At 39.5% G+C, this 23279-nt stretch overlaps 1 protein-coding gene across 5 annotated transcripts in view; it reads left to right on the forward strand.

Moving 5' to 3' along the window:
• Window positions 1–23279, forward strand: part of RC3H1 (ring finger and CCCH-type domains 1) — a 78629-nt gene that overhangs the window by 43004 nt on the left and 12346 nt on the right. Inside the window, exons 10-20 of one of the 5 annotated variants that reach the window (XM_075156916.1) lie at window positions 1669–1950; window positions 2266–2483; window positions 3998–4374; window positions 5496–5627; window positions 6229–6381; window positions 9581–9791; window positions 10816–10906; window positions 11027–11162; window positions 13005–13175; window positions 13780–13895; window positions 15275–23057. In XM_075156916.1, the coding sequence (XP_075013017.1) occupies window positions 1669–1950; window positions 2266–2483; window positions 3998–4374; window positions 5496–5627; window positions 6229–6381; window positions 9581–9791; window positions 10816–10906; window positions 11027–11162; window positions 13005–13175; window positions 13780–13895; window positions 15275–15428 (2041 nt within the window). In that variant the 3' untranslated portion in view covers window positions 15429–23057. Of the gene's footprint in view, window positions 1–1668; window positions 1951–2265; window positions 2484–3997; window positions 4375–5495; window positions 5628–6210; window positions 6382–9580; window positions 9792–10815; window positions 10907–11026; window positions 11163–13004; window positions 13176–13779; window positions 13896–15274; window positions 23058–23279 lie in introns of those variants that run through there. The other 4 variants (XM_075156912.1, XM_075156917.1, XM_075156918.1 and 1 more) reach the window with 4 other exon arrangements.

Below are 23279 nucleotides of genomic sequence, written 5' to 3' on the forward strand. Positions count from 1 at the left end.
AGTCAGGAGCCATCAGACACTGCACCTCTAAGAGAACTGAAGGGAGGCAGATGTCCAGAAGTAATTGGCAGGGAGAACGTGGCAGTGGTTTCCCAACGTCCTGGTGCTGCTTTGCAGGGGGAAACTGGTTTGGGTATTGAGCAGGATGCCAAAGGAAAGCCGTAAGTTCAACCTCGGGAGCTCACTTCCGCTTGGCTCCATGTGTCCAGCTGACTTGCATGGCTCACATGAGATGTCGGAACGGCTTCTGAGCAACAGATGTTTAGAAAGCTGTGGTCTGTCCTACTCAAGTGCTTCTACTGTGGTGATAGCCTGGTTTGTTTAATCCCTTTTAATGCGTTCTGAATGATGCCCACTGTCAACACTATGTAGCTTGAATTTATAGTTTGATTATGTGGGTAAAGATTAATCCAGCTAGGAAATTGGGGTGTTGATGGAGAGTTAGGAAGGTGGCTAGAAGATAATCGATGAACTCTTACAGATGAACACCTCAAATCTATACAGCAAGATTACACTTTGTCTGACTCTACACTCAGTCACATCTAAAAAACAAAACAATCACAACAACAAAAACCCACAACAAAAAAAAAACTTTTTGCCTCTTTTGCATTGCTGTTAATGCTGTGCATGTGGGCAAACATAAAGATTATCTGAAGAATGAGTAATAGAGTATAACTGCCCCCTTCTTTTATTTTCTACAATAATGTGTGTACCTTCCTAGTCTGTGTTACCATCTCACTTTGCATGTTAGATACCATATGAAAGTGTTGGCTTCAACCCTGTTGAAACCTCCTTGCATAGGAAATGTCCTCTTGTTCCACAATATAAACAGTGGGAACACTCAAGCCTGCAAATACGCCCTCCCACTTGCGTTCTGGTATCTAAGCTAATGGCAGGATGTTTAGTGGAGGACCTTCAACTCTGGAATTTGTTCTCTTCGTTGGTCCAATACCATCAGTCTGCTGATTTTTGTGGAACATTAGTTAAAAGGCTCGTGTTTGTTCAGACTTATCAGAAGCGGTTAGATTTTTAGAATTACAGTGTGTTCATAGAGTTTTTATCTCCGCAACCACTTAATTTATCGAACAATGCAAACGGTGTAAGCTACGTACTGGTATAGTAGCGTAAATCTTAACAAACTGTGCTTTAAAAGATACCACATAGCAATAAAGGCTTTACTCGGCTTATTGTTGGACAAATGGTACAAAAGGGAATCTGTTCATCTTTTGTCACTTTAATTTTCTGCTATTAATTTCTTCCCTGAATAAAATGGACTTGAATAGTCTGTGATTCTTATTCTGAAGCTTCTGTCACTATAGGTAGTATTTTATGTGATGTTTGGTTTTGGTTTTCTTCTGTACAATTGAAATGCATACATGTATAGGAAATAAGTTTTTAGACTTGCTGTGTGAAGTTTAGCTGTGAGTTCTTAGTTTACTTGTCATTAAAAATCCATCCTTGTTCTTCTGATTGAAACTGCTATTAACAGTTCAAGTAGCAGTGAAGCTGTAGTCTAACAGGTATTCGTAATAAGTTTCTCACAAGCCCTTAGGAAACTTGAATTAAAACTTGAAGCTTTTGGTAGCATCTGTGTTTGAAAAGTCTTAAAAATGCAACTCCTTTTAGTTTTTTGTTTCAATTTTTGATCTGTGGTTTCTTTTTCCGAAGATTCCGTAAAATGAACAAGCGTCTGGTTCCCAGAAGACCCCTGAGTGCCTCCCTGGGCCAACTAAATGAGGTGGGCCTGCCGTCAGGAGCTATCCTCTCAGAGGAAGGGGGAGTGGACTTGCCCAATAGGAAAACTTCTGCTCTGCCAAATGGAATTGTGTCAACAGGCAGCACGGTGACGCAACTTATTTCTCGAGGGACTGACTCCGGTTACGAAACTGCTCTGAAGCCAGGGAAGATGGACCATCTGAGTAGCAGTGCCCCTGGATCCCCTCCTGACTTGTACGGGTCTTCCTAACTGTTGTTCAGTGTCATGTGTGTAAATACGCATTAGAAACAAAGTAAACCCATTCTCTAGAAAAGAAACGGAACAGGTTTTTGGGGGGTTGGTTGTGGGGTTTTTTTTAAGTGATTAAAGGGTACAGTAGAAAACTAAAGCTAAAACTCTAAACTGCTTTACTTTGCTGTTTGCTTCTATTTTAATTGGAGAAGGTGATGTAAGCCTTCAGAAGGTGGAATATAGACAAAGAAGAGTGTTTTAAAGTACAGCATGCTATATCAGGCCTTAATGAGCAGTGCCATCTTTCTACTTTTTAGGCTGGAATCAGTCCCCAAGAGCTCTATTTCTGCCTTACCAGTGAACCCTCATCCCGTGCCCGCTCGGGCACCAACAGATCTGCCTTCAGTGTCTGTCACCAAGCAGTTGCAAATGGTACCACGAGGGTCTCAGTTGTATAATACTCAGCAAGCAGATATGTTTTATCAAGATCCTAGAGGAGCTGCCCCACCATTTGAGCCAGCACCCTACCAACAAGGTAAGTTTGAGACCAAGATCTCCATCTTTCATCTTCATACTGATTTTATTCTTTCTTCGCACTCTGGTGTTTACTTAAGCCCTTAAGGTTGAATTACCTTGCATATCACGTGGAATATAGGCACTAATGTGGTGATGACATAATAAAATGAAAATTGACAGGCTTTTTATGTCTTGACTGAGGGCTTTAATGCAAGTGAAAAACAGAGGTTTGTATCCATCCAGTGTAGCAAATCCTCCTTTCTTCAGTTCTTCCCAACTGGGCTAGATCAGGGATCTGGTAAACCTTAATTCAATTTGACTTGGGGAAAATGGAAGTAAAGCTTAACTGGCAAGAGGGGTTTATGCTTGAGGGGTGAAAGTACTTACATCCTTAATGAAAAGTGTATGAGTGTTTCAGAGATGTCTGCACATGCATGTGATGGGTAGAGAGAAGTGAAATTAGAGAAGGGCTGGGCACAAAAAAGAAAACATCATAAAAAAGGAAATAAGAGGAAAAGTTCTAAATATAAAGAGACCAAGTGGAGAAAGATAATATTGAACGGGATTCAAAAGAAAAGACAGGGAATGATTCTTATGCAACATAAGATTGGAGAGAGAAATGACATAAAGTGAAGTTAATATGAAAGAAAAATAAGGAATGAAAGACTGAAAGTAGTGGAAAAAAGAAGAAAAAGCCCTAGAAAGGAAAGGTCGGGGTGGGGAGAGGCAGGTACCATTTTTGAGAAAGTTGCAGAACATTTTGAAGAAAAAAAAAAGCTTACATTTCATTATTGTGTGCAAATGAAGATCTGAGTTGTCCACAAAACTTGATGCACACATTGATGATGATGTGCACGTATTCATGCACGTTTTTAATTATCCAGAGATCCCAGATAGATTACTAAAATCTTCAGGTAACTAGGAGGTGTGATCTTAGAAGTCTTTGGTGATTCACAGTACCGAAATTTCCTTCTACTGTTCAAGAAGTAGAACAAATCTTTAGATAACTTTAAATTCTAATTAATCCAAGTTTCTTTGCACAGACAGTGGCTCTGATACATTGGGACAAATTGAATTTTAGTTGCGTGAGTAAAGATGTACAGGCTAATCTTAAGTTTACTTTTTAGGTCTTGTGTGGCGAAAAGCATTCATATCAATCTGCAGAGACATTCTAGTGAATTATTTCTGTTTGGTATGCTAGCAGGACTTCCGTGGCACCTATGGTGGGCTCAGTCTCATCACCTCTTCTCCAGTTACTGGAACCTTTACACCTTGCTGGTATCTTATTTAGATAATTAAACTGTGTCACTTGAGCTTTGGATCAACTTTTGCTTTTTCTAGGTTTTCTGTGGTTAATTTTTGAGTAGAAATACCGGATAGACAGTGAGGGCAAACAATAAATGTGAATTAATTTGTACCATTCTCTTCATGATACTTGTAGACTGGCGTATTTGAAACGATTCATTTTTGTGGACAGTTGCGATAATCACTTTGTGTATCTTGTTTGTGTTTTTTCCTCTTGCCTTATTTCAGGAGTTTACTACCCCACTCAGTCCATGTCTCGCTTTGTCCGACCTCCTCCATCAGCTCCTGAACCTGGTCCACCTTATTTAGACCATTACTCGCCCTACCTTCAGGATCGTGTGGTGAGCCCACAGTACACGCAGCCGCAGCAGTATCCTCCTATGGGGCAACCCATATACCCACCACACTACGACAGCCGTCGCGTATATCCCCCTGTCCAGCCATATCAGCGAGAGGAGATTGTCCGAGGAAGCCCTGTACCCATTGAAATTCCGCAAGCAGCTGTACCTTCCTACGTACCTGAATCCAGAGACAGATACCAGCAAACAGAGGGTTATTGCCCAGTGGCTCCACATCTCGGACAAATCAGACCTTCATGCCACAGGGTATGGTTTTTGTATTGCATGTTTGTAGTTGTTTGAGAGAGAAAATATAAACTACTTCACAAGTTGAAGATTTTTGCAGTATGGTGATGGTTTTTGTGAGGAATTCGAAGTTTGAACTTTAAGAAGGGGTACATTTGACGAAGCTGATGAAAAACTGGAAGGCAGTTTAGTTACTGGTCAACTCTGCAATTGTAATGATGTTAATATGTAAAAAAGCGGACTGCTACTTAGTGCTCAAAGTACAAAAGCGTTGTAATTCATGCTATGGCCCTGACTTCTCCAACAAAGATGAGGCTGGAGAGGGCCGCTCTCTTTCCGTGTGGTTTAAATACAGTGTGTGCAAATGGTCATGTGCATTCTTGTACTGCCCATCTATGACTGACCATCTCTGTGCCTAAATAAATAAATATGCAAACATATGTCCCTCGATAAAGGAACTAAAAATTCTGCTCTTCCAAATTTTCTATACTTTAAGATTGCTAACTGGAGGGTCTTCCTAGTAGAAGTATACAAACTTGTTTTGGCAAATCACCAGCTGGAATTGAGTCCTGTAGAATAGTTGGACTTAGGTAACTGTCTTTTGGGTTAAAGGCTCTGAATCATATTGCTGAATCTAGGAAGCATTTTTAACGTGGCTTATAGATTTATCAGTTTTGAGTTTGACACATTTGTGGGATGTTTAATTCTTTTGCAAAGTGAATAATAAATGCAAACTGTGACTAGGTTACGGTCTGTAGGGTTCTACCACTTTGCCCCACTGAAATGGGGACTTGCCATGCTGGAACATGTTCCAGTGGAAACTTCGCCAAGTTGGAACACAGAGTCATGTTGAGCTACTTGTGAGTTAAAAGATTAGTAGTTTTAAAGTTAGAAACACTGGGTTAGTTGAGGATCTAATCAGTTTTAGGCAAATAACGTTCTTGCCTTTGGGGCGTCTTGAACTAAAACTCTGGCCAGTGTAGGAACATGCATGTCCTATATTAAACATGAAAATTAACAGATAGACTTTAACAAAGTGACCGTTACTTATTGTTGTAATGATACTGTCTATTTAATGTATTTTCCTTTTCTTGCAGTATATGGTTGCCATACTTCGTAACGTATTTCTGTCTTCATTTCAGCCGCATCCCAGCCTGGACGAACTTCACAGACGAAGGAAAGAGATCATGGCCCAGCTAGAAGAGAGGAAGGTGATTTCTCCACCTCCTTTTGCACCGTCACCAACCTTGCCTCATCCTTTTCATTCAGAGGAGGTAAGCATATTTTGACAAAAATGTGACTTACTAGCATGTTTAGAAAATACTTCGGAGTTTGTGTGTTCTGATAGGTAAAGACAACAAGAAAATTAGAACAGTACAGTGTTGTGGTGGGATAGATTTTGTGCTCCAGGTGAGAAGCCTTATAGTGCAGTCTCCAATCTCTCGGTTTGTTGTTGATTCTCTGATATACCACTGATCCTAAGCTATCTGCTTTTGGTGCAACCAAGAGAATTAGTTTTGAACCATTACTAATTGACGTAGTCAGTCTTCACGATTACTGGACTTTGCTTCATTTGCTCCTGACATGTTTAGAATTAAGTAACAGCTTGATCGAGGTTTATTTTTTTTAACCAAGGTCAAAATACCACTTTCATACTGGCCAAGTGAACAGTCAGCACTGGGAATGTAGCCAGGTGATCAGAATTTCACACATTTCATGCTTGCCATGGCCCAATTCCATATGGTGATATATCCGATAAAAAAATAATCCTGGTGGTGTTTTTCTTCAAGTCCACTGCTTGTTAAACTAAGTAGTGGAGGCTGTGAAGCTGCTTCTTCCCTTCACTTACAGAACCAGATTTTTGTGTTTGTACAGTACTTGGATGAAGACCTGAAGGTAGCTGGGAAATACAAAGGAAATGATTATAGCCAGTACTCTCCCTGGTCCTGTGACACCATCGGCTCCTACATTGGAACCAAAGATGCGAAACCCAAAGATGTTGTGGCAGCAAGGAGCGTGGAGATGGTGGTATGTGGGGATTAGGGGAACACAGAAGAAAAGTTGATACTTCTGTGGGTTGGGAGGGACTCTTTCATTTGCTTTCCAGGATGACTGCAGTGCTTGTATTTAAGCTCAGAAGTGCATTACAGTCAAAGAATGCATTTGCCAGTGCACAGAATGCTTTATTTTCAAAGCTATGAATAGTCCTACATTTGTGTAGCTGTTTTTAAAATTCTGGATATAGATGCAGGCTAACCACTCTGCTCTAAAGCCATGGATAGCAAGAGATATTTTGCCATGATTCTTTACACTTACTTGAAATCCAAAAATGACTCTGTACTGGCAGCTTGTTAATTAAACATGTCCATCTGTTGCTTCCTGTACTACTTTCTGTCAGAGGGAGATGCTGTAACTTAGCTTTGTGCTATTAATTCCTTTTAAGGTGATTGTGACTGCTGTTAACAATGTTACTAGTTTTTACTTGAAGGAGACACTGATTTGGGACCACAACTTGCCCAAAACTTGCATGAAGCTCTTGAGAGAAGCATAGTCATAACATAATACTAGGGTGATTCTTCTTGAGGGCAATTTCTAACTCTATGCTGTCCTTATTCAGTCCTTCACTGAAGACGTGGGTGTCTGGCTATGATCTTATTTTGTGCTGCTGCATTTTTGCTAGGTCAGTTTTGCAAAAAGAAGGGGCTACTAGGGTGTCGTTATTGGGAGTCATGAATGTAGAAGAAAAGAAATAGGATTCTGAAATACCGCCACCGTACTGTTTCTTCCTAACTTTTAAGCATCGCTCAACAGCAAGAAGTATGCTGGTAGCCCATGCAAGTAGGAAGACATTCAAGTCTTCAAGAGAAAGGACTGTTTAGTCTGAGGGACTATTTTAGAGATGCATCTGTTTTTCTCCTTCACCTCCCATTTGCAAAAGTGTTCTGTCATCCTTTGTTTATATATTCTCACTGTCATGGTGACCTTTCTTTGGCCAATAAGGAGAGGGGGAAGAAATTTCTATACAGAATTTATTCTTCTGTGGGCAGGTGCTCACCTGTTGCAACCACTTAACTAAATCATAGGATTTTTCTGTCCAGCTTCTCCTCTTTGCCCACAAGCAGGCTTCCCTGTTTCCCCTCTGCCTCATTGGAATTAAATGCGTCTGGTTTCTGTCCACTGAATTGCTTTCCTGTAAGACCTGGAAGGCACTGGAGGCTTTCCCCCAGAAAAAGCAGAGCAAGAAAAGGCATTTCATCTGCAGCTTTGAATTTTTTACATGTCCTTTTGCTGTCTGTCCTACACAGTGTGTTTGCCTTGAGTCACAACGCTGTCACGTTTGACCTGGGAAAGTACTGAGATTACTCAGAATCGGCTTATGGCTGTCCAAGTGGCAGCGTTCAGGAACCAACAAACAGCTCTTGTCTTTCATCCCTGCTGCTAGAAAACTGTGCAAACAAACTGAAACTCAATTAAGAGATATAATAGGGTTCTGGAGAAGCAGCCTCCTTTTTCATTGCTAAACAAAGCGTTCCTCTGCCCCAGAACTAATTCTCAGATAAGCAAATAGGATCTCTGCTGCTCTTCAATTTTGCTCTTCAATGTCTCCTCACAGGAAAAAACTCTCAGGAGACCTTCTCTGCAGATGGCAAGTGAATTAATTCTTCCTTTTTTTTTTATTGTTCATAAAAGATTCCTGTTTCTCAAGGATAAGAGTAGTATCATCTGAGAGTGCATAATGCTGGATTTTATGCAGATGGCATTGCAGCTTCACTACGTTCTTTCCCCTCCACTCAGTAAATGGAAATAAATTAAAATTGGTACTAGCATCCTACAGACTCGAGGTTAAAATGTCATTTTTTTTCAGAATTCCAAAGTAGATGCTGTCTAATGCCTCTTCCAGTGTCAACATGTTACATTTCTTGAGTTTAGCTTCCAACTCAGTTGTGACTACCATTTTCACCCCTTTATTCCTGCCTTAGCTATGTTATCTTGTCTGTTTCTAGCAATCCTTATCCTCACTGAAAGCTTGCAGAGTTTTATTTTAATTTTGGACCATACTGAAGTTTTTAGCCTTTAGCCAGTCCTCTTTGTGTAGTAGCCCCACTTACCTCGTTCTTTTTGCTGTATGCAGCATTGTGCTACAGTTTTATTTGTTTAGCAAAGTCTTAATTCGATTTTGGCAGTTCTTACCGTGTTGTATTTTCTGGCAGCCAACAGATAGCTTTCCCATTTAACTAAGTGCTTTTTCCCTTGTTTTTTTAATTGAGTCTGTTTATTTCTGTTAGTGTTTTGTGTTTGTCTGGCTGTGGTGATTATTGGGGGGGGGTGTATCTTTGTTTTGTTTCTTTTGTGTTGAGGATGCTTTTTTAAAATTATCTTTATTCATGGAAACAACCCATTGACTTGTGTTTTTAAGTTACTCCCTCCAGGTGACTTCTCCCATAACTGGCCTAACTTTATCTCAGGAAAAGCTGTGTTAAAATCTTTATGATAATCTGTTGTTTCTTCTTCTAAGTAAGTTGAGTCAAATTGACTTATCCTGCTGAATCAAGCTTGTTTTCTGTGCAGATCTTTTCTTTTGTGACTGCTTGTCGAAGTTCTTTGAGTAGAGAACATTTTATCTGTTCACTTGGTGACCCATTAAGGTGTTTGAGTCTGAAGCTGAGTTAGAAACCAGGATGTTCCAAGCAGTACTACTGCTTAATGAAAAATGTGCCTGAAGAGGTGCGCTAGATATGTTCAAGTAAATGCTGTACTGAATAATTCCCATTTTAGGTCATCTGCAGGCTGTTAGATGATACCGTTCTTTACACTGGGTTTCAGTGAAATTTCTTTTGGACTTTGGAAGGAGTATGTATTCCTCAGAGATGCCCACTGATCTCCTCTTTGACTTTATTCTGGAAGGAGTTTTTTTTCCCTTCTGTCCCATTGGACTTTCTCTGCCTTCATTTCTTTTTGCTGCTGCTCCCTTCTCTTGGATTTGTTCACAATTAATCATGCAACTATTTCACAGTGGTAGTAGTAATGGTCATCTTAAGTTAGACCATTAAAGAGACATCACTCTAACAGTGGAGTTATAAACTGAAGAATAAGAAGACTAGTTGAAGGATGAAGGGAATAGAGAATACGAGAGACTTACTATACTGGTACCAGCTTGTTGTAAAAGGAATGTAGTTTTGTTCATTTCTGAATAAGTTTTTGACTGCCTTCTCCGTATCTTGTCTAGAACGTAGATAGTAAAGCCATGCGTGACCAGCGATTAGACATGCAGCGAAGAGCAGCAGAGACTGGTGATGATGACCTCATTCCATTTGGAGACCGACCAACTGTGTCGAGATTTGGGGCTATCTCTCGTACTTCCAAAGCGATGTACCAGAATTCTGGTCCCATGCAGGCCATGGCGGTCCAGGGAGCTACCACCAAATCAATCATTTCAGGTACGATGTGTGCTCTTGGATTTTGCTGGCTGTTGCTATTTTCTTTAGTGCTATGGTGTAGCGCAAGTTGAAGACAGCCCCTGTAAACTTGTTTCTCATCTTAGAAATATAGATGAGATGTATGTTATGCCACCAAAAATAACTCTAGGTAGGACTACACTGAGAAGCCTGAAGAAAATGGCTGCCACTACATTGTGTTCCACGGACAGGTTTGTGCATCTGTTGTAGCAGAATCCAGAAACTTACTGCTTTCTCAAATATATGGTGCAAAACTATCATAACAAAGTACTGTACTGCACTCCTACTTTATGGATAGTTGCTGCTTCAAGCTCAATGCTGCCATTGTTTTGTGTACTGTTAGGCAAAGCAAATAAAGTAGGAATGATTTATTTTCCACACATTTATTTTCTAATCACATGTATAGGGTGGCTTACTCCAAAAGATGGTCTCTTTCTTGAGGTGCACTGAATAATCTTAAGAAAAGACTTAATTATATTCCTCCAAACTTCCTTCTAGATTTTTTCAGGAGTTAATTGCTGGAAACAAAACAAAACCTCATTTGCTTAATTCAAGCAGTAATTTTCTAGACTTTATCACAGGTAGAACTCTGGCTTCCCTGAAAGCTTCATCTTCAAACTGATGTTAACTAGGTATCTCAGAATTCTCAATCAACTCTTGAGTCTTTTAGGAACTTAAGCAACAAAAATAATTGCTCTCATAGTGGCTGTAAGTTTCTCTTTGTGGCCCCTGCGTGTCTGAAGTTCTTCACAAACTCATAGACTGTGGAAGGCTGTAGCAAATCTTGTTGGACATGCAGGAAGAGTCATGCATTATGCACATGAGACTGGTCACACATAGTATTTTTGTGTTCATTTCAGCAGAAGAAACGTTAGACTTCCTCACTCTTAGAGGGCTGACCTTTCTGGTTATTCTCTAATTTCTGTCCAGTTCTGTGTATTGGCTGAACTACTTAAAGGATTGTTTTGTAGTAATGCAACATGGTCTTCTTTCTGTTCACTGGCAGACTACAATCCTTATGGAACTCACGGTGGCTGGGGAGGCTCTCCATACTCTCCTCATCAAAATATACCTTCTCAGGGACGTTTCAATGACAGGTAGAATTGCTTTATATTTTCTTTGCCTTTTTCTGAATTTTCTTTATCTATTTCTTTCTGTACCAGCTAAGTAAAGCTTTTTTTGGAAATCTCCTTATTTTTGCTTTTCTGATCCCAAAGGGAGAGACTGTCCATGTCAGATGTGGCTGGTCATGGGAAACAGTTGCCCTCAGCAGAGCGAGAGCAGCAGCTGCGCATGGAGCTGCAGCAAGTAGACCATCAGATTAGCCAGCAGACACAAATGCGAGGACTAGAGGTTGGTACCAACATTTGGAAGAGTGATGAGGGGTGGTATGGAGAGAGATGAAGCTAGTAAAGCTGCTTTTCATGTGTTGATGATCTTTCTCTGACTGTAATGATATTCAGTAACAATATTTAATTCTGTGATGCCAGGCATCAGGACTATGGTACAAGTGTAAACCTCGCTGCTTAGCAGCAGAAACTTCCCTGCACTTCATGTGCAAATCAACACCATACCTGAATCTGCACTCTGTGCTCATTCATGTTAGCTTTCATTCTCTCTCTCACTTACTCCCCCTCTCTGTTCATCTGTTAATTCAGAGACAGACTTGTGGTGTAGATACCTGTTCTTTTTGGCTTTACTGCCATTGAAAATGTCTGATTTTATGTACAGAAAGGTATGACCTTCATCTGTTTCATGTTTGGCTTTGTGTTGTACCTGTTTCTTCCTAAATAGCGCAAGCCACAAGAGTCAAGAAAATAAATATTTAGGATATTTAGTTTGAAAAATTAAAGCTTAATATTTCATGTCTCCTTGCTTAGAAGAAACGTAGTCACTTGCAACGTGAGGAAAGATAGGGGTCTGCATTTGTAAAAGAATTAATGAGCTGAAATCTTTGTATTTTGCAAGCCACAGATGGAGAAATGTCAAGGCATAATGAAGGAATTGTTTTAGCAAAGCTTTAGTTACTTTTTTTTTTTCCTTCTAGGAAAAATCAGTAGATATTTACCAGGAAACTATTCTAGGTACCTCAGCAACTATTCATATTAATGTTTTCCCAGAAGGAACTGCTATAAGTAGTGGATAGCAGCTTCTGCTGAAACTATGGTTACCTAAGAACATATATTATAGAGGAGGGTTATTGCAGATTAGTTTTAAGAGCTCACAATTTTTAAGTCGCAGCAGCAGTTACAAGTAGTATGCATTTCTTAGTTACTTGAAACATAATTTGTGTTCTTGTGCTCTTGCTTGGGAACAAGAGGAGAAAATGTTTTAAATCTCGCATGTCTGCTTTTGCCATAATAGAAGAGTATTGGAAAGTTGCAAAACCCACAAGTGGCCTGCCTCTCCTTCTCATTATTATTGTGATTGTGTCAGTGTTAAATCCTACATAGTTGAGTTTTGAGCCTTGATTTTACCATAATTTGATTTTGTCAGAAGTGATTGATTTTTTTGAGTAGTGACAACTTTCAATGTATCTCCTGTTCAAAGCTGCAAGTAGATATTTGAAATCCAGGAGGCTTTATTCATTTACCTGTTACAAGGTTGTAGCAATTGCTTAATTTGGTCTGAGCACGAAGAACTAGATTGTTTTGCTTTCTTGAATGAATGAGCATTTCTACTTGTAGACCAGCCAGATGTTTGGTTGTGTGAAGGAGTAGATAGTGTGTTTAAATTCAAAGCATACACTTATGGAACGGATTCCCAAGTGTTAACAGATTTTTGGAGTGGCTGACATGGTTACTGCTTCTACTTGGCTGCTAGTAACTTGCAACTTGTCAGTGACCGTAGTCACTTGACCCTCTCTGTTCCTGTGCTTCCTAATCTAGGTCAGTAAAGAGCTACATATTGACATCCACATCTCTCAAGATATTTTATATGATTTAGTAATAATACAGGCTCTATTACAGTAAAAGGTATTTAACACTCTTTGTTTAAAAGTGAAAAGGCTTGTCTGCATGTAAAAAATGTTTCAGCTTGCATTGGAAGTGATTTTGGTTGGGACCTTGTTAAACATGGAGAGAGAAGGCCTTGGTTTTACAAATAAGCAATACTCTAGAGTTATGGCCTAGAGCTGTTTCTGTGCTTGGTGTGTTGTGTGCTCAGTTGTGTATGTGCTTGGCTTTATGCATTTAGGCTGTTAGTAACAGGCTGCTGTTGCAGAGGGAGGCGACTACCCTGGCAGGCCAACCACAGCCCCCACCCCCACCTCCCAAGTGGCCTGGGATGATCTCAAGTGAACAGCTGAGCTTGGAGCTACACCAGGTGGAAAGGGAAATTGGGAAGAGAACCCGTGAGCTGAGCATGGTGAGTGCTGTGGGGGTGGGAGGCAGAGAGGTGGAGTGGAGAGCCGTGTAGCTGGCTGCAGCCCGTTCACCCTGGCAAAAAGGCTCTCTGCTGGATGACCACAGCTGGAGTCATCCATCTCCCTCTTCACCTCTTTATTCTTCAAAACCTCCTGAAAAGTTTCTTGACTCTTCTTCATGAAGAACTTGAAGTCTAGCCACTTCAAAATACTCTGCTGTTATTTTGTCACCATTGGAAAATAAGTGTGGCACTGAATTGGTTGAAAACTATGAATTGTCTCCAAGGTCACTGTGCCATGAGTTGTATAAACCGCTTTAACATAGAAAACATCATCTGCAGGTACAGGCTAGCGTTCAGAAGTCTGTGTGCTGTTACAGTCTATGGTCTTTGCTTGTTGTTACAAGAATCATCCTTTCCTTTTGGGAAATACTGTGTCCTGAGAGGATGAGTATATCTTACCAAGTCTGTTCTCTTGTCTTATGGCTTTTATGGGTTACACTGTATGCCTCCAGTTTACAGGCCTTCATCTTTGGTCCCAAAGGATGAAGATTCAAATTTTTTTATCACAACATTAAAGAATTTTTCTTCTGTCCTTTTTTTAAAGGAGAGCCAGTCTTCACTGGATATAAAAAACAAACTGGGCAGCACTAAACAGACAGAAAATGGACAATTAGAACCGCAAAGCAAGGTTCCAGCTGAGGACCTCGCACTGACATTCAGGTAATAGGAGAATGACTTAATCAGGGTCACTCTCTGGTATGTGAATAATGCCTCACATTGTCTCTGATGTGGAAACATCTGCTAGGAAAAGATTATACAAATCAAGCTTTCATAGTGCGAGCATGAATTAAGGGCCATTTCAGCTGATGAGTACGTGAGTGGAATGAGACCGTATATCGATTAACGCAACAGAAAAATTGCAATGTTTGTAAGACCAGAAGTCCATCTAGTTAATATTGGGTGATTAGTAGGGAGGAGCAGGAGATAAACAACAACCATAAAAGAAATCTTTATCTACAGTTTTAGTTTCAAAGAAGAGAAATGTTCCAAATGTGAGAGGAAAGTTATTCCATCCTGCTAAGGTTTGTGATGTGGATGTTGTCTAGGAAGGTATGTAACTTTGAAACAAAGTTCACTTTTATTTGTAGGAAGTAATTTTTATCTGTGTAGATGCTGGGATTGATTTCAATTCACATTTGAGTCACCTGAAATAAGATGTTGGCAGGGAATGCTGGAAATCTACACAGCGACCATTTTCAGATGGCTGCCAGCATCTTAAAGAGCACAACAGAGCTGGGTTACTCTTTGTTCTTAGAATCATAGAATCATTAAGGTTGGAAAAGACCTCTAAGATCATCGAGTCCAACCATCAACTCCACCATGCTCACTAAGCGCCTCATCTACAGTCTTTTAAATGCTTCCAGGGATGGTGACTCAACCACTTTCCTGGGCAATTTCTGTGTGTATTCAGACTAATACTTTGAACAGAAAAGTTCAGATGTTTCATTAAGTTTACATAACTTCATGTGAGCAGTTTGGAATCTGGGTAGTTATTCAGAAAGTGTATTTATTCATAAAATTTATCCCTCTCAATTGCTTACGAAGTCTGCGCTTTCTTGAGTTTTGCGCTGCACCATTAGATTGAGGCCTCCAGAGCAGAAACTAGTTTTCCCATATGAAATTCTGGAAGTAATGAAATTGAAACAACTATTTCTTTTTTTTAAATAAAAAAATTAAGATAAATGATCCAGATAAGTTAAATATTCCAGAATGTGTGCATTGTACAGATTGATACTGTACATCTTGTGGCATGTACTGAAATACTTTGCAAAACATAGCTAATCGAGAACCCTAGATTACGTAGTTTGGTTTGTTTTCAATTATCCTTATCTTATCCTTCTTCCCTTTCTGGTAAGTATCTGCAGTATACCAGACAACCTACTTGTTATACAAGGCAAGTCTTTACATTTTTAAATACGTTCACAACTGTTCACTGAGATGCTGCAGGAACAAATATTGAAGTTCTTTTATGTAAAATAAATGAAAAATCTCAGTACTTCTCTTCACCCCCTCCCCCTTTCTCCTCAACTTTCTTTCAGCAGTGATGTTCCAAATGGATCAGCCTTGACACAAGAGAACATTGGCCTCCTTTCAAACAAGACAGCATCTCTCAGCCTGTCAGAAGACCCAGAGGGAGGAGGAGACAACCACGACTCCCAGAGAGCGGGAGTTACGCCCACGTCTGCTCCATGAAGTGAGGCCAGCATACCCCAGAGTTTCTTTTGCTGGGGTGTTGGTAGCTTCCATCACGTTTTTTTCCAGGGGTGATTGGAGAAACCCAGGAGCAACAGCAGTAGCAGCAGCAGGTCCAGAGGCAATGTGCACAAACACAACTACTAGAAACAAATCCTGCACATAGTTCACATAAACGCATTTTTTAATTAAAAAAAAATGAAAATTAGCAGTATCTGCAAGCAATTCAAATTAAATTTGTTTTTGTTCTGTGAATGAACTTTATTTTAATAACTTTGGACGCCTTGGATCCCAGGGCTTAAAAAAAAAGATATTATATATATACTCTGTTTGATTAATTGTATGATCTTAATGAAGTAGGTTTTTTCTTTTATTTTGGTATTATTACATACCCAGTGCATAATTCCTTATCACCTTAATTTCTCAACGACTAAAACAACCTGGCCGCTTCCTTGTATGGTTTAAGGGTAAACAAGGAGTGAGTGTTGGAGAGTAGCTGTGAATTGCAGTGTCAAAAGATGTGCAGCAAGCTTCACTCTTAAAACAGTTCCTCCCATTGTGGCTGGGAACTGAACCTAGCTTGTGCGAGACTGCTTGCTTAGATTATTTAAGTTTAAACTACAAGTGACAGAATCTTTGCAATGCAACAGGTGCAGTCCTTCATCTATGTCCCAGCACAGCATGTGTAATTAAAGAGGATAAAAAAATAAGTGTCCAACGTATGTTATTTTATTTGAAGGTTGCTGGCCTTTTATTTTCTGTTGGGACTAGAGAGGTCAGCAGAATACAGACCATTCTACTACAGCATGGGTATTTCTGAAGCTGGTAGCTGGGCCTTGTGTAGAGAGGCTTAACTAACCAGTGAAGGTTGTGCGGCCGTGACCAAGGCAGAATCTCTAGAAATAGGAAGCAGAGTGAACATAAGGTTATGCAGTTGCTAGGAGGATGTTAACTGCCGATGAGCTGGTGAAGCGTGTTAGTTCATCCAGTGTTTGCTGGGTTTTTTTTCCCCTTCTCACTATGCCTTTAAAACAAGCTTACCCAAAGTCCGTACAATTGACTTGATGCAGAGGGAGGGAGTTACTGACCTCTCTGCCTTTTGAAACAGGTCTTTCATATATGCCTCTTTCTCAGCAACTCTTGCCTTTGTTTTTTCTTCATTGCTATTTTATCATCATCATTATTATTATTAAAAATATAATAATTTCTTCTATAACTTGATTTTTTTCTTTATGTTCAGTGATACATCAGTTATTTAATTGTAATGCTGTTGTGAGGGGCTTTTACTGAAGGAGACCAACATCTTTGATTTGTGCGCATCAATGATGGCAATCTTTAAAAAATAGAGGGGAATTTTTATTTCTTTTTTAAAGTTGGCATTGTTTAAGGTCTGTGTGTATTAGAATTTGATACCTGAGAATCAATCTGCAGCTTGTCTGCCACTGCTGCAGTGAATCCTTCTGAGATTCCCCTTTCATAGGGGAAAAGTGGCATCAAAATGACCACTTAAGGTACAGCAGGGGTCCTGTCAGAAGTAGTTAGAAGTTCTGAAAAGCAAATTTTGCTTGATAGATTTGGTGTGCTACTTCTCCAAGTAGATGCTTTATAAGCGTAAGTTGGAGAAACAATAAGCCTTTGTAGATGTTTTCTTTAAAAGTTAAAGAAATGAAAGAGATCTTGTTCTTGCTGCACATTTTTTGACTCTTTTGACGTGCGCTGGGGTGAGACCCTGTATACGAAGAACTCGGTGGAGAATGATTTTAAAGTGCTGCTCCCTCTGCACCTTCTTGGCCTGTTCTCGTTTTTATTTTCTAGGTTAGACTACTAAATTGGAAAGCACTGGTTATGTAATAAATTACTGCATTGCTTTGGTTGGGTAAAGCAAGAGTTAATAATTTTCTTGGTTTTTAGTTTTTTCCTTAACCTTAACTCCTGCTGAGGTCATAGCAACCTTGGGCTAAGCTTAGCATTCATCATACTGTTAAATAAAACAAAATGGGGGGTGGGAGGGGATACAGTCCCACTATTGCCTACCAGTAGGAGAGTCCAAACAGAAGACTCTTTTGAGTAGCAATTATTTAATTTGCCCAGTCAAGGCACCGCGTTTATATACTATTTCACATTGAATTTGATTATGCCCTACAGACCTGGCTGGTCAAGGATTTGATACACATATTGGCTTGGGATTCGAGCTTTCTTTTTTATTTAAATAAAAATTTATATATAAATATATATATACATATATACGTAGTTATATCTGTATATATATTGGGTATGTTTTAAGAATTTTTTCGCATGAGCGCAGCTGTTGTGATCAAGTGTCTGGGAGGTAGAAGCACTGAATGAAAATAAAGGCATTTTTCAGCGCACACGCCCACACTTTCCGTACGTCTTCACACGGGTTTATTTCGCTCTTCGTTGAACTTTGGCCTCTTAATTGCCAAGAGTAGTTTTGAAGCTTGCTTTTTTTTCCTAACCCCTCTTAACTTTTGGCAAAGAATCATCTTTGCACTAGAATAGCTTCATCTACACCTTGCCCCCATCCATCCGTATCCCCTACCTGAGGCCTAGCATTACAGCCTCTCCCCTTCGAGCTGAGCAGAGCTAGGCTGATGCAGTTTTGAGCCCGTCAGGTCTCTTCCTCCCTTCTCTGCTCTGGGCATGACGATGATTAACGTGTTCTCCTGGCAGCCTGCTCACAAGTCAACTGACACAGACACTCTGCCCTGTTCTCCCATCCTTAAGTGCAGAGCACCACCGTCAGGTCAGCCTTCTCATTGTTGTTTTTAATTAGTTTACTTCTTCCTGCTGTGTCTTTATTAACACAGGGAGCTCATTTTAGTTGAGATAATTAGTGCAATATTCTAATCTAGGAGGACAAGCCCAGAATGTACCTTTTTTCACTGCGGTAATTCTTGATGTAAAATTAATTTTCAAAGACGGTTATGAGATGTTTGAATCTACAGATTCATTTTCAACACTAGGAAGAAAATCTGGAGGGGCAAAAAACTTTTTACCTTTTATTACTTGTGCCAGCTAGTTTCCTTGCCAGGTTAGGGATTAATTTTTTTCTCCACTTTTCTCCCGGGAGGAATTCTGCAGTAAGAGCTGTTCAGATTGCTGGCCTACATATGGTGAATGCTTCCAAAACCTGTGGATTAGAAGGGAGACCTTACTGTTGTTTTTCTCCTTTATCCAGCTCTCCGTGTTGTACTTTGTGCATAGTGTCCTTGTAGTGATCAGTGTGTCCAGGTGAATGCCCTGGTTGCCCAGTATTATAGTTTGGCTTGTTAAATAGTTTGTTTAATATCTACCAACGGTATTGATTTTTGGCTTTGTTTTTTCCTCTTCTCCTCTTGTCCTTTTTCCGCTTTTTTTGCAGAGGTTCAGTTGATAAAACAAGTCAAACAGCAAAATGCAATGCACGCTTTTAAGTCTTTCTGGAAGCTGCACCTAAAATTTTCCCTTTTTGTGGAAAAGCATGCTAATAGAACTGGGAGGACAGATAGCTCTACATATAATGGAAGCATTGATGGTTACAGCAAAGAACTAGGGAATGAAAATTTCTGGAGTAACTCTGTATACTGCTATGTTCATTTCTATAGCCCATTGTTGTCCCAGTTGTACAGGAATGCTGTCCACCTCAGTGAAATTGGTCTCGGCTAGAAAGTGGTTTAGTTCCTTCTACTTGGGCAAGAAGAAACAGTATTACAATGGTGTTAGGGCACTACTGCATCATTTGGTAGGTAGGTTAGATTTTTCTGTTGCGGTAGAAAACATTGAACACTCATTGATTACCTGGGTTTTAGCCCCAGCATGGACAAACCACCCCGAATAGGAAGCTTCAAGTGTTAGGTTAAGTTTTAGTATGTCAAACAGTGATTCAATCAATGTAGAAATGATGTTTGTTTATTCTGTAGTGTTATTTTCCTCCTCCTTCTGTCAACATCTCTTCCTCCTTTCCTGTGACCTAGTTGGTTTTTCTTAATAGGAGAAACTTCCACTTCTTCTGCCCCTCTTGTATACTATCATATCCTGTCCCATTTTAGAGTAGGACTTTTTTTATTTAGGTCAGAGCACCTTTCAAACTTGCAGCACTGTTATCCCCTTTCTTCAAGTTCTTCTCTGCCTAGTTTCTTCTGAGCCTTATTCTCTCCCTTTTGTCCATACCTTCCCTCTTTCCTTCTGTGGCTTCCCCACTCACCCTCCCTGATTGTGTAACAGTGACAGCTTGCTGCCTCAAAACAGAGCATTCAAATGAATTCGCTTAGCCAATAACTTCTGTGAAGTTGCCTTTTCTAATGGTGTTATTACTCAGTGATGCACAAATGTGATATTGCCCCTACTGGTAGGCAAACGGGGGATCTGTATAAACATGGTAAACTGCTGTTTTTCTTTAAAGGAGAGCCAAAGACTTGTGCTTTACACTTTTTTTTTCCTGGTGTAGCCATTTTGATTGTCAAATCTTTGTAGGGTTTTGTGAGTTGACTGTATTATCCTAATAACAATTTACAAAAGTTAATGATTGTACCAAGCCTTATCCATGCATTGAATTGTAGAAAATCATTCCATTTAAGTCATACAATTTGCAATGTACTGAGATGTATCTGGGGTATTCTCACATGTTTTCAGTCTCTCATGCACTCTCTCAGCTGACGGAATGGCTCATTTAGAGAGGGAGAAGGAACATATAAATTTTATATAATCAAAGAAGCCTTGTCTTTAAAGTGTTGAAATCTAAATTCAATATTGATTTAAAATTTCTTCAGTTACAGTAAAAGATAAATCTGTGTTGCAAATGTGACTGACTCTTAACCCCATTGGAACTGAAAAGACTTGTCAAACTGTAGCATTACATTAAATTAGATGTGGAAGAAGCAAACTTGTATGATGATATTGTCTCTTGACAGCACGAATTGAGTAAGGTGGGGCAAATCCTTTATTAGAAAGGATTAGGAGTGAGGCTTTTCATTGATAATACAAGAAAGCCGCTTGCATTTCCCTTCCTTGATCTAACTTAAACTCTTGCAGACTGTTATTGAGGTTTTCAGGTTCAGAGAGAAATCTGTAAGTCAGAGTACCATAAACCTTCATTTCCATTGCCATTTCCATTTATAAATCTGGACTATAATGAAGCAGACTTACAGGATAGTTTTTAAAGTATCTTCAGTTGACTAGCTATTTCAGACCCACTTTTATGGGCCAAGAAATTCACTGCTAATAATCAGGAGGCTCAAGAGCAGGAGTTGCCATCTCATTGTCTTTGTTCTAAAAAGGTGGGGGGGAACCACGTAAGCAGTGTGCATGTTTTGTTCTTGTCTGTGTGTGTATGAAGAAGTTTTTGTAGTCCTAGAATAGATAAAAAGGAACACAGAGCAAGACTGGGGCATGATGTTACCTTCATATTCAAATTTTGTCATCGTTCACTTCCCAAAACACACACTTCCTATTTCCGTCTCCTAATGTTGGTAGCACTGATTTAAAAACAAGCAGAAAAAGTCAGTGTGTCAGCAACTTAATTTTTTGTATCATGATAAATCAATTCCCCTGGATGAAAAAAGGGAAGCAAAAGTTCTTGAGTTGTCTAAGTGGTAATTTAGACATGAACTAGAAAAACATCTGCCTTGCTTGAGTAAATTTAAACTCTGAATTTATGAGGAAAGTGAAATGGCTCTTCTGAGCCACCTTTTAGGTATAGTCTTGGTGCCAACAGTTGGGTGGTTGTTACTTGTGGTATACCAGCATACAGATTATGTAGCGCAAATTGATTTGTTCTCAGATCAAATATAATCCGAAATGTCAAACACTTCATTGGGGATTCTTTCTTCCATACTCGACTGTTATCAACTGCATTATTTTCTATTGAAATGTCAGGGGGGTGAAAGAGGCTGGAGTAAGTTAGTTCAAGTTATACAATAGACGTAAGCGATTTTGGGGAATGTTATCCCAGCACAGTGTCCTTATACAGTTAACACGTGGTCTTTATTCTTGTGTAGGAAGAAGAATGTAACTGCTTAGTGTTGTCACAGTCTTCGAAGCACTTCTTGTGATGCAGGTAGAGCCTTGATTAGCAGGGAAAACAAACTTAATATTGATTTTCTTTATAATTTCATTTCCCCATGGCAAGTGTAGTATCATGCCATGGAAACTCTTGGAACACTGTGGTAAGCAAAGAGGGTGCAGCTTTTTCTGAAATTTCCCAATAAAAGGAGCATGTGGGAATGTGGATTTGTCTGCATCGGGAACATCCCAGTCATTTGAAGCTTAAAATATGTGATCATAATAATGAACATTGGATGCCTATAGCTTAGTAACCTAAATAATTAACTGATCTTTCCCAGGCAATCTTTGCAATTCCAGTGAGTTTGTGTATGATTTTAGTGCAAATTGCCAGGTGTTCAGCATTTGGGAAAGTTCAGGTGCCTAGCTTCATCCAGCAAGGTGGATGTCTTTGGATATACAGGTTGGATGTTTTCATATTCCAGGAAACAACTGATTCTAAGATCTGAAAGTTTTAGGAAAATACAATTATCAACTTCAATTTGAAAAATACAGTTTTGGAAGGATGGAAGCAACAGATGGTGCAGTGTCTCTGAAAATAAAAAGCATTAGAGATGATGGAATTACATGTGAAATGTATATGGGGAAAATATATCTGTAAGCAAAAAAGAAAATCTTGTGGAGTATTTGATGTTTAAGAAATTATTTGCTTCTTTGTAATGTTAAAAAGATTTATTAATAGTTCTGTGCAGACAGTACTCACAAGTCTTTGGCATCCAACCAGATTGTGTATTGGATGGATCCCACAACTGGATGTGTGCACTGACCTCTTTATTTCTAGCTTTTTAAAAAGAAACTTGGTAGCAGCATTTTATAAATGTATAAAGCAACCTGAGACAGACGATAAGAAACCCTCTTCACATCTCAGCTGCTGCACGGTTTACAATTGGTACCTTTAATCCGCAGCCTCTCCTAAGTGAAGCTGCTCTAACATGGGCAAATCTAGCACATAAATGACTTTCAGTTTTTTCTAATTTTAAGAAGTTCCCATTACCCCTTCGGCCTCTGCTTGCTGTGTAAGCAGCCTCTATGCTAAGAGGAGCTTTCCTTGAAGTCAGCTTAGCAACTGTGCTGTAGCTTGATTTATTTTTTCCTATTTTCTGTAACTGGTAGCATAGTGTCGAGCTCTTTCCCCATTGTATTTGTTGCTATGGGGAGGAAGAGATGAGGCCAGCCATATGTGGGAGGAGGGAGGAAGAGTTGTGGGATCTTCTACATGACAGCTCCCACCCCCTCTTTGAAATTACCTACTTCCAGTTGTGGGATTTCTCTACAGATGACTTTTTTTTCCTGTTTCTTGTAAGCCTAGTTTTCTTTGATCTTGTTAGTTCCGTACAAGTCTCCCCGAGACATTCTGCAGTCATTATCACCTTTTTGGGTGGAGTTTATTTTATTTTTTGGTTTGTTTGGTTTTTTAAATAACTTTTTAACATTGGTGCATATATGCTTGGGATAGAGCTCATGTAATTTTCCAATCGTATTGATTGTATGTGATTGTGCCCTGCAGAGGTATATTTAACAAAAAATAAAATAAAAAGCATAGTCTAGGTAATAAAGGAGACGATGAGATTTGTTGAGTCAGGTTATGAACTATTTCTTGAATTTATTTAGGATCCTGGATAAGTGAAATTCCCTGTCTGCTGTTCTCATAAATCAATGCTAAACAAAATGTCATGAATTCTCTCTTTCTGTTTGAACTGGTTCTTTTCTTGCTTTTCTTTTCCTTCTGCTGTTTTCTTCCTTTCCTGCTTCTCTTCTCCATCAAAAAAAATCTTGAGCCTTTATGGGAAT

The sequence above is a fragment of the Calonectris borealis genome, chromosome 8, assembly GCF_964195595.1.
Source record: "Calonectris borealis chromosome 8, bCalBor7.hap1.2, whole genome shotgun sequence".
In the NCBI taxonomy this organism is placed as follows: Eukaryota; Metazoa; Chordata; class Aves; order Procellariiformes; family Procellariidae; genus Calonectris; species Calonectris borealis.